The sequence below is a fragment of the Schistocerca americana genome, chromosome 8, assembly GCF_021461395.2.
Source record: "Schistocerca americana isolate TAMUIC-IGC-003095 chromosome 8, iqSchAmer2.1, whole genome shotgun sequence".
Classification (NCBI taxonomy): Eukaryota; Metazoa; Arthropoda; class Insecta; order Orthoptera; family Acrididae; genus Schistocerca; species Schistocerca americana.
In genome coordinates, this window is record NC_060126.1 from 371,471,938 (window position 1) to 371,484,262 (window position 12,325).

At 39.1% G+C, this 12,325-nt stretch overlaps 1 protein-coding gene across 7 annotated transcripts in view; it reads right to left on the reverse strand.

Moving 5' to 3' along the window:
• The window catches only part of LOC124544845 (serine/arginine repetitive matrix protein 1), a 145,038-nt gene that overhangs the window by 43,758 nt on the left and 88,955 nt on the right, over positions 1-12,325 (reverse strand). For all 7 annotated transcript variants that reach the window (XM_047123556.1, XM_047123554.1, XM_047123555.1 and 4 more), the window contains 3 exons: positions 8,238-8,365; positions 5,902-6,233; positions 2,637-2,718 (listed from right to left, as the gene is read on the reverse strand). In XM_047123556.1, coding sequence (XP_046979512.1) covers positions 2,637-2,718; positions 5,902-6,233; positions 8,238-8,365 — 542 coding nt within the window. The remainder of the gene's footprint in view (positions 1-2,636; positions 2,719-5,901; positions 6,234-8,237; positions 8,366-12,325) is intronic.

Consider the following 12,325-nt stretch of genomic DNA (forward strand, 5'->3'; position numbering starts at 1 on the left):
CGCCTAATACTGTGTAGGGCCCCAACAAGCTCACAGGTGTACCACAACATGATACAGCATGGACTTGACCAATGTCTGAAGTCGTGCTGGAGGGGATTGACACCATGAATCCTGCAGGGCTGTCCATAAATCTGTAAGAGTACGAGGGGGTGGAGATCTCTTCTGAACAGCACATTGCAAGACATCCCAAATATGCTCAATACCGTTCATGTCTGGGACGTTTGATGGCCAGCGGAAGAATTTAAATGCAGAAGTGTTTTCTAAAGCCACTCTGTAGCAATTCTGAATGTGTGGGGTGTCGCATTGTCCTGCTGGAATTGCCGAAGTCCATCGGAATGCACAATGGACATGAATGGATACAGGCCATCAGACGGGATGCTTACGCACGTTACCTTTCAGAATCGTATCTAGACATATCAGGGGTCCCATATCACTCCAACTACACATGCCCCACACCGTTACAGAGCCACTTAAACTCGTGTATCATATTCAAGACATTCTCTTCTCTATTCCACCACAATACAAAATGAGCTACCCATCCTTGAACTTTTTCAATGTCCTCTGCCAATTGTATCCATAAAGGAGCCCAATATTCATCTTTAGGAAAAATGTCACTGCTTTTCTGCTGTCATTTAATGTACATTTTCTTCAGGCAACCACTTGATACTGTTAGGGGTGGTGGCTACTTATTACTGCTAGTAAGTAACAGCTACTAGTGTCCCATTCCTACTGTCTGTACGCAGTCTCTGAAAGCTGGACATGCATGGTCGAACTCCTTGCATATGGATGACAGTTATGTGTCCAATGCTCCAAACCAATAGTCAAGCTGTGGCCCTCAGCAGAGATTACAGGTAAACAAGTGCTGATGCCAAGTGGTACTATGGCATGGAGGCAAACAGACTGTTGCAAGACTAAACCACTATGTTAAGGTTTAACTGTTGTTGTTGGAAATTCTCGATTCTCTATATATCTAAAGGCAGCAATCACAGGCTGTACTTAATTAGAATCCTGAGACCGTACTAGGCTATCTGCCACCTTTATCACACTGTCTCAAGAAGGCCAAAACTGAAGATATAATACATCATGTGGTGTTCTTTACTAAAGCAACTCTCTGTAATTACAAATTTATCTGGTTGGCCCAGACAGGTTTGATGATGGTGTTTGTCACACTGGCCTTTAACTACACGCTGGGGGGATGAATGACACACCCAATAATATCTTGTCTGTCAAGGACTCTTCCTTTACCTGAGGAAACGGCAAACTGTGGTAAGAAAGCTGTGATAGTGGTTACTTCCTTTTCTTTGCTTTGTTCCCTCAGCTGGACTTGTATTTAGTGGAATGTATGATGAATTTGTCTTTCAGAATAGTCATCTGGGGAGAAAGCCGGAAGAGTCACACACAGCAACTTTACCTTTACAGAGAGGTGGCACATAACATACTGAAGTTCAGTATGCTACTTAACATGAAAGGCAGAACACTGCGTTCACTTGCTATTGTATTAAGATGCCATGATGAGCAAATTACTTCCTTTTGCCAAGGGTGAACTTCACACAGTTCATACAGCTGCCATGACAAAGCATTGGGCAAGTACAGCCCTGGTAAGAGAGAGGCCATGCTATACTGAAACTAAACTGGACTTGAGTGTCACAGAGATTACTAAAATTAATCTGAAGATATCGTTGGAGGTCTCAGAATTATACTAGTACTGAGCAGATAGCGTTACTTTGGTACTAGCAAATTGGATTTAAAAAAAAAGCTGTGAATGTGTTTTTCTGTCTACTCATTACATTTCTATTCTGTTTACTGATGATTTGTTCGCGTATTTGACATCACAATACATTCATAAACAATGTTCACAGCATATCTATACCCAAGAGCTTACATGTGCTGTAGGTTTTGCTTCCTTTTATGTTCAATGCACCATAAGAGTAATTGAACAATGGAGAATATGGGATAGAATAACATTTCACTGTTGTTGTCCTATGTAAAACGTTGACTGGCAATGGCAAGAAAAGCATTTCTGAAGAAGAGAAATTTGTTAACATTGAATATAGATTTGTGTGTTAGGAAGTCTTTTCTGAAGATATCTGTGGGGTGTTGCTGTGTACTGAAATGAAACATGGACAATATACAGCTTACATAAAAAGAGAATAGAACCTTTCGGAATGTGGTGCCACAGAAGAATGTCGAAGATTAGACTGGTAGATCACATAACTAATGAGGAGGTACTGAATAGAATTGAGGAGACAAGAAACCTGTGGCACAATTTGACCAACAGAAGGGATCACTTGAAAGGACACATTCTGAGACATCAAGGGATAACCAACTTCGTACTGGAGGGAAGTGTAGGAGGTAGAAATCGTGGAGGGAGACCGAGAGATGAACACAGTAAGCAGATTCAGAAGGACGAGGTTGCACTAGTTATTCAGAGACAAAGAGGTTCACACAGGATGGGGCAGCATCAAACCAGTTTTTGGACTGAAGACCACAAAAACGACAATATCTTACATGCTACATAATCAGTAACAAAATCATCACATACGACGACTCTCAGACCAAAATTCTGCTAATACATCCATTTACTGTAGTGTCTTTACCAAGCTCTACTGCCAGTTAGAATTACTTCCGTGACTTACCAGCGGTGATCTAGAGCGATGCGGAGATGGTGATCGTCTGCTACCACTGCGACTATTCCTAGGAGGACTTCTCCTTGGGCTCCTGCCAGTGCCAATGTAACAACATAAATGTACTAATACAGTAAGTTTACAGTGTGAGTGCATGCACTTCCCACATACAGTTTACTACAATTCCTTAACAAATTTAGACTTACACAAAATTGACAAAAATAGGAACGTAACAACCCTCCAATTCAAAAAGTCCTAATTATATTACTGTATTGTAACTACACTTAGGGGGAAAAACTTATTTCATTTGTAGAACACATATGGTCACAAACAACTTACCATACTATCTTTATCTGTATAAATTCTTTAAAATGTTTTTACTACACCTATTTAAAAATACTATTAGAATCACATAGTTTTTTTGTAAGTTTCATTTCACATCATTTTCTAACTGTAGAAATATGTAAGATAAATGAATACTCTAAACAACCAAGCCTCAGTAGAGTTAATAGTCATGCATGTTTGGATGGTATGTATAGGTGATATGGAAGCAAATGGAAAATTACTGCACTTGCCAAAAGAGAGTGTATTAGACAGTCGGTAGATAGAAAGTCATAAACTGTTAGCAGAGCAGTACGCACTCAGTACCAGTATCGATTGTGCTCTGCAGTAATGGTTTCTGCCGTTAAGTCAGTCAGTATGTAGCAGTAAGTCGTACATACACAGAGAGATACTGAACAGTGCTTAGCATTTAAAATTGTTGGTAAAAAGTAGTTCGTAGAGACTGAATGGACGGAGTTGTGTGTTCTGCACAACCCAGGCTCGTGTCAACAATATATCAGAACAGAATTGCTCAAGACATCATAGCCTAACAATACAAATGTACAGTTACGATATTGCAGTGCCTGGGTTGTTCCGAATTACAATGCATTGTTCCTTTGGGCACACACAGGCACTGCGGAACTTTGCACTGTAATTCAGAATATCACAGGCACTGCAACATTGTATTTATATTTTTTACAGACAAGGGATGCTGAAGTAAAATGTCTCCTCCGTACTGGAATGTATGTAATGGACGTATGAGTACAAGTTATAGATACATAGTTGACGACATTTGGAAGTTTGGGTCTGGCCATGAGTCATGCTCAGATAGCCAAATAGTAAGGCAACCACTCGTGGTTAAATTGGTAATCTGGGTTCATGTCACGGTCCAGCACGAATTTTCATTGTCATCATTCCATTATACAACTGATGGTTGTCCATATCACAACTGTGAATACATTTCATGAATGTGCAATTAGTACACAATCTGTACAAAATGGACTGCTATTAGTGAACAGCAACTAAATGAGCATAAAACTTTGTGGACTTCGCCCCACAGTCACATCTAAGTACTGTATTAGTTATATTCTCTTGTGCAACTATTAAGTATACAGAAAAGAATATATTTTTGTGTTCTTTATAGCTAAACACTACCCTGTCATTTCCGTCTTAGTATTTTCCAGTATGTATATATCATGTACTGTAGACAATAAAGTGATTCAATTACTTAATTGGCTAATAATGCTGCTTGACAATGAGAAAACCAGTATACACTATTAAAGAAGCTTAGTAATTCCCTAATTTTAGTTTAGTACAGAGTTAAATATTCATAACCATGTTGTTCAGTAAAATGTGTGTGTCTTTAAATCACTGATGTAAGGAAAATCACTGATGCAAGGAAGTATCAGCTCTAAATGCAGTTGCAATATATTCAGATAGCAAGTGAATTATTTTGCTCTATGTGCGAAACTATTTAAAGGATACTATATTCAAATGTCCAGTTTTAATGTTTAGGCCCTTATAGCAAATACGAGAGTTGAGCCTATTTACTAAGCTCATGCAAGTCAACTACACGGTAGAAGAAATTTTCTTTGTATGCTACCTAAAATGCCAATTAAAGATAACAATACTGAACTGTATATACTTTGGCAATTGTAGCATATAAATCATTTAATACATACAACATTTAACTTTGCATAGATTCAAGTAAGTGCAAACAAGTTTACTGCATACATGGTTTGCCACCTCTGATGCATTAAATGTGTAGGTTTTGAATACAAATACATGCCTAACAACTTTTGTTTGTTTCTCAGAATAAGGAACTTTGTTAGATAATGATTTAGCTATGCAACTTTACAGTTTAAGTACACAAATTGAACTCAGATTCTGTCAGGATTAACCAATTTCACAACCAAACTTTCACAAAATTTCAAACACACAAAACTTTAAGGTGGATTGACTGATAGTAAGTACTAGCTTCTGTAGTCCTTGGGCACGTGTGCACTTGTTGCACTGCCACAGAATAATCAGGTGGAAAGTAATGTGGTTTAGTAATGAGCATAGTTCAATGTGTCACTGTGTCTTCAGATGGTGATTGTCTTTAACATTAAATTAGGTCTCAGTCCAGGAAGATTGAAACTGTGTACAAGTGACGACCAGGTTAAATACCATGTGATACTTGAAGTGGTCATTATTTCTTTGTAGTAAAGTGATTTTAAAACTGATTTATAAGGTGACTGTTTATATGTTTATATTAATCAGTTCTAACTGCATAGGTAACCTTTGTTATTGTCATTGTATGTGCAAATTGTTGTTAAGGAACTGTTAGAGAGAGCTGACTGCATTTGGTCTAGTTTCAAAACTAGTTTCATACTTATTTGAAAGACTTTCAGAATCACAGGGAGAGATACGGCCATTAGACACACTGTGGATATTTTCAGTCTATTTATATGCAAAGTTTCAGATGCACTGCAAATTAATCCTCCATAGCTAAGAAATAAACAGAAACAAAATAATAACCCCCCAGAATAAAAATACCACCTCAGCTACAATTCTATGAAAACACTTCTCTCTTTTTTAGCTATCCATTCCCACAGCAGGTAGAAGGGGTTGTTTGCTACCAACTGTAGTGTCTGATTTACAGGTCATCTACACAGAATAGCTGCCAGACACAATAAAAGACTGCAAACTTTCAGCTTTCAGACAAAAAGGTCCTCCTCCAAAAGCGGGAAAACCACCAACACGCACACCTAACATCTATTGCTGCTCCAGCAGCTTATTGCTCTTCCTACATAAAGGGATTCAACACAAACTGGACACACCACATATCACATAGTTCCAAAATTTATCCACTTCATTCCAGGACAGGTTGTAGGTACTAACATCAAAAAACACAATTCACGTACATTTTATCCAATGTTCATTACAATACTCATTAATATATTACAATACTTACCTCCTCCTGGATGGAGGACGATGCGCAACAGGTGGTGGCATACGGTGCCTTTCTCTCTCTTTGTCCCTCTCTCTTCTCCTCTCCCGTTCTCTTTCTCGTTCTCGTTCCCGCTCACGTTCCCTGTCACGTTCCCTTTCCCTATCTCTCTCCATTGCAGACATGCGCTCCATAGAGCGCTGGTAATGCCTCCTTTCAGCATCTCTCTCCCTCTCTCTGTCTCTATCACGATGATCCCTCTCTCTTTCACGTTCTCTTTCTCGATGTACCTCCCGAGTCTCACCATGGCGTGGTCGTCTGGTGGGAGAACGCGAGAGAGACCTAACTTTCCTTTCCTGAAAATTGAAATACATAGAACCTATATATAATTATGAAATAACACACATGTAACTAAGTACACTTCATTTAACGAACAACAATGGACGATACTGCATTACATACACACATCACAATCTAAAAGCTATGCTTGTAAAAGAACTACATTTATCATTCTGCACAAGGGCTTGCATTTTGAATGTTGTCTTCAAGTCTTAAAATTTATGTATTTAATCAGTCGAAAGACACTGACAGACCATTCACTTACTATCAAGTTAACTTTCTTCTCCAATTTCAGGAGCAGCACTTCATTTTCTTCAGGCTTGAGATAGTTTTGAACAATTTTCAAATTTTTGCTGCATCTTGTCCCAATTCAGTTCTAACTTTCGTGCAGTAGTATACTCCAGTACCTAGTGAAAGCTTTCCACACACCGAAAGTTACTATACACCAAACTTCCACAGTGCTGTCTACCCCCCCCCCCCTTTTTTTACGGTGATCATGATAAGCAGACTCTCAAACAGGTTATACTTCAGGTATAGTCTCATCTTACATTTGTGAAAATGTGTGCTAACAAACCTCAGCTACCACTATACTATGAGGCTGAAGGGGAAAATACAGTATGTAACCCTCCAATATACTGCACACTACCCCCACTCATGTTCTCACTGTACATCTCAGTAAATGGAGGTCTGAAGCCTTCAACACAAACTTTGTAAATAACGCTGTCTGACATGTATGCACAATGCACTACAAGGTATTCACCTGAAGACTTTATTGCTGAAACTGGCAGACAGAACCTGGCAATGAAGGTTTTGCAGCCAGATGGGCATGCAGTGACTTGTTTTAAAGAATATTATGACTGCAAAATCAAATGCCAAGAAAAGAACACCACAAAAATTCCTTTTTGAGCCTTCCAATATTTGTATACTTTGGAGTGAATTACAAAGCTATTTCAAATATCATTACACTCTTCTTCCATTTTTCCACCACAACCAACAACAGCCTACATTGCTGTTTGTCTCAGTCAAGCAGCAGCATGCAACAATAGCAACTCATTACAAGTACCCAACAGAGCCCCTGCACTGTCGACACTGAGTATTCTGTTGGCTTTGTTGTGAATTATGGTATTAATGTATGGTATTAATGTATCTCCAGAGTTTTTCCATTCATAGGAACTGATATAAAATCACCTGAGCTCAACATATAATGAAAATTGTTGTTCTTCCAGGACTTCCTATTGCTCACTGGCCAATGAGCAACTCACCATGCCTGCACTGTAACATCACATGTTGCCATACAGGATGATAGATTATTACGTCATGAGAATACCATTTCTTATACGTGAACGGTGCACTACAAATTTAGGGATGTATCAAATTATCGAGAAACACACATAAAGCATCCTGCCATGTCTCTGAAATATCAAGTTAACTGGATAATAATGAGACATATTGGCTGGCCTCACTGCAGGAACCATCCTGGAATTCAATTCATGAAATCATAATAAAATAATTTTTGTGGCGAGATAAGCTCTACCTCTACTTCTCAATCACTGCACCCCACATCTATAGCTGGCATATTGAGCCATTTCAGCAATTATGACAGGAGAAATCAGTCCACAATGAGTGAGTGAAGACTAACTTTCAGTACTCTCTACAAATAAAATCATCTCAAAGATGATATTATATTAGGAAATGTGACATCACAATCATGTTCAGAGTGGATGTGAATGTATCACTGACGGGAAATGCCATGACAGGCATAAATATAACAAAGTGGCAGACTGACAATTTATATGATTTAGCTTCCTGCATCAAGTCATCACAGAAAGGCACTTTCTTCAATGCCCATGAATAAGGCCTGGACATTATTATACTACTTACGAACAAGTACACACATCAGCTGTCAATATCATATATGTAAATTGTATTATAACAAGAAGTGTCAATATAAAAATTACAAGCACGAAGTAATTAATATTAATCAAATTCTGGGTCAATTTGCTTGTGTGTTAGTAACTCACCTTGCGACTAGGTTTTTCTGCATCAGATTCGCTGCCTGATGACGCATCTTTGTTGTTACTTCGGTAGTGCCTCTTCTTCTGAATGCTGTCCTCCTTTTTATGTATTTCGAAGTCCTCTTCTTTGCCCCCTTCACACCAACAAACACTAGCCTTCAGTCTGATTGCAAGATATCACAAATTAAATTCATACAGATTTCAATTTTGTTAAAGGTAAGTAAAATAAAGTTTTGTGATGTGGAACAGTAGTAGAAAAATGGGCATTTATAGTACTTCTTTACTTCTTGTAATGGAAACCATTTCTATATCTACCAAGGCAGTTTTGTGTCTAGCACAAACTACAGGAACGCAATTGGCAGAAGTATCACCGAGAGGTAATGTAAGACATAAGTATTAAATTACTTTGCATTCTCTCATATTACTTTCATGTAGGTAATTAATGCGAAACACACCCTCCATCGTAGCCTTCATTTTGGTAGCTCACTTCGATAGTGCACTTACTTAGTTTCCCAATGAAGCAAAATTTTTGGATAAATAAGGATACTAGTACAGTTAGTGCATCAAACATTACAGGAAAGTTTTTAATTTTGTCTGTCACAAATGAAATGCAAGTGAAAATGTACACTCATATTGGACAAGAATGAGGAAAGGAAGTGGCGATGGTTTTTTTTTTATGCCGGGATTCTACCATTTGACCAGGTGATTTAGAATAAACTTGATAATCTGAAAATAGAATCTCTGGAGGGAGATTTGAAGTCTTGTTTATGCCATGTGTTAATTACCAAATGTCTTGTACAGTACAAAAGAAATAATGATCACACATAAAGATGTTATAGATGTCGATAACAATGGCAGTAAAAAACCAGAAAGGGGGAGAATTAGTGTGGAAAAAAGTATGCAGTAAATAGTTGGCATTTTACTGTTCTTTGTGCTTAAATGTGCAGCAGTGACGCACTTACTTCATTCTGCTACAAATATTCTTGCCTAGACAAATTTTCAAATTTCCACTTTCTTACATTTCTTTACATTTCATAAATTTTACTTCTGGATGAAGTGTCTTGTACTATTCTGTTTCACACAGTGCTGTATTTCAGTTGTTCTTTAATATTTGAAGTTTACAATAAAATATTTAAACTTCCAAAACATCCCATAGCATAAAACTGAACTTTATTAACCACCTCAAGGAGAAAACTTTGTTATTCTGTGCTTGGTTAACACTATTCATATTTCAATGCGTTATGTTTCTGTCTGTAAAAAATCACCATGGAGCAGTGGTAATTAGAAAAATTATGTCAATGGAAACTACATTTAAAACAAGGAAATTGGTATGAAATCGTGGGAAAAGATCACAGGAAAGTCACCACGAGATTTGTCTCTGCGAAGGATTAATAGCAAGCAAATACTGAAACTGGTGAAAGTAGAAATGGGACTTGATCTACAGTTAAATGTTAGTAACTACTTCATAATCTAGGAAAGGGTATGAACCACTGTAGCAAGTAACAAAGAGAAACTGGCAATGTTCGTGAAGTACTTAGCCTTCCACACATACTAATATATGTGCAAAGGTGGTGAAACATGGATAAGCATTACGAAGACAGCTTGCTGAGAATTCTCTTCACAAATAAGAAAAGGTATCAAAATGTTACGGGCACAAATGTCAGAAATTGTGTGAACATATTTCGCCATAGGACACAGCTCAGCATCACTCACGATGATGGAGAATGGCACACCTGTTCAACCACGGTCCACTACTAAAAAAAAAAAAAAAAAAATATTGCATTTGTTGACACTGTTGTGGCATTATTGGAGTCTTGATCAAAAGCAAGCATTTTCCGAAAACTCAATAGGGACTTTTACTCAGATGGCAACCAAAAGACTCATTGACATCGTTCATGAGCCAAACCTTAAATTGATAGTTTAATTCAACAGCTCATCAACACAGGCCGTCTAAGCTTTGAGACAACATGAAAGTCAGGCTTAGCATCAAACACTGGGTTATACGTTCAAATTATATATCACAATTCAGCCACCTCAACTTTAACGTAATACTTACCACTGTGCAGGAAATACAATTATTTTATGACAGGAAACAAAAATTTTGCTCTCTTCTGACCAGCCAAAGAAGGTCTTATTTTTTGAAACTTACGTGCAATTCCAAGAATCTAAAATTGAGGACAATACAAAGTTAACGACAAGATATCTTGTGTGCAAGTCCCCGCCAGTCTAAAGTGTACAGGGATAATTTTTTTGTTCATTTAAAATTCTCTCAAATGTCGATTTCTGTCGCAAGTGCTCTAGTGTTACCTGTCACGGCCTATCTGCCAGCTCAAACCATCCCCATCAGCAGAAAAAGACAGTGTGACCTGGAACCGGATGCTGATACACAAGTTTCCCAACATCATGTCAAATGGTTCATGAGGGGCATCAGAAGAGAACCACATGCTTGCCAAAGTGATGTGACGAGAGTGTTGGTCTATGGCCTTGGCACCTCGCGTCGTATGACATGCTTCTGACTGCCTCTCTCTCACTGATTTTTTGGCTGTTCAACTACCATGACCATCCTGACTAGCTGGTGGTTAGTTCACCAACCGCAAGGCTCACCAGCTGTACTCTGTACTCACGATACAGAACACTTTTACCTCTTAAACATTCTGTTTCATTCTTACTTCTTTTGGACACAAACAATACCTCTGGCACCTAAACAGTTGGGTATCAAAATTGGCTGTCCACTATTTGGTCTATAAGGCAGGGCCACTATTCTCTTGTGCCAACTCTTGCCTTGAAACTAATCTTGGAGCTGACTGAGCCATCGTTCATACACCAAGGCGCGTCATGAGCAGTCAGCTGCCTAGCGCTATATTAGCACATTCTACCAACTATGTCAGGCAAAGTCTGTCAAGCCACAAAGCAAAGCCACATGGCTCCCTGTGCACATGGTGTAAGAGTCATGCTGTGAGTCCAGGATGCCACAGTGGCCTCACCAGTCAGCCCGAAGTCCATGGACATGGTGAATTCTGTTTACCGTGTCCTGGCCGTTAGGCCTTACTGACTGCCTGCCACCCACCTATGCAGCCATCTATTGCCCAGCATCATGTTGTCATTGGGGCAGTCATGTCTTGCTGTGTGCTCCCATAACCACAACCTGTTGTCGGTCGACTACCTGTGGCTGACTTAGGATCCTGATATTGCCACTGGGGTCCATGTCTAGTCATATTGCGCTAGTAACATCTGGGTGCTGCTGTCACGGCCCAAGATCAGACATGGGTCATGGGCTCATGATGCTACACTTCATACATTAGATTGTCACATGTCACTGCATGCTAAAGAGTAAGTGTCACCACAGCTATGCATTTGAGCCACCCAGCAGCCAACGGGTGATATCAAGACCAGGGGTTGAAGTACTACTATTTTCAGAATTCTGAGCTAATGGTGTAGCCTGGTAGTGTAAGTACATGTAAAAACTTTGTCCGGCCCTTTGAGTGCGTGGCCACACACAGGAGCAGCAGCAAAGGTGGCCAGTGGTGTTTCATTTGAAACACCTGCAAGGGCAATCAGTGACTCTGTAAGTAGGCTATTTAGGTTTTCTTATTGGTAACACCACGTAGCGCTCTGTATGAAAATCACTGGCTGTGCTGTGTGCAGTCTGTGGCTAGTTTGCATTGTTGTCTGCCATTGTAGTGTTGGGCAGCTGGATGTGAACAGCACGTAGCGTTGCGCAGTTGGAGGTGAGCCGTCAAGTGGTGGTGGATGTGGGAAGTGAGATGGCGGATTTTTGAGAGCGGATGATCTGGACGTGTGTCCATCAGAAACAGTACATTTATAAGAATGGATGTCATGAACTGCTATATATATTATGACTTTTGAACACTATTGAGGTAAATACATTGTTTGTTCTCTATCAAAATCTTTCATTTGCTAACTATGCCTATCAGTAGTTAGTGCCTTCAGTAGTTTGAATCTTTTATTTAGCTGGCAGTAGTGGCGCTCGCTGTATTGCAGTAGTTCGAGTACCGAAGATTTTTGTGAGGTAAGTGATTTGTGAAACGTATAGGTTGATATTAGTCAGGGCCATTCTTTTGTAGGGATTTTTG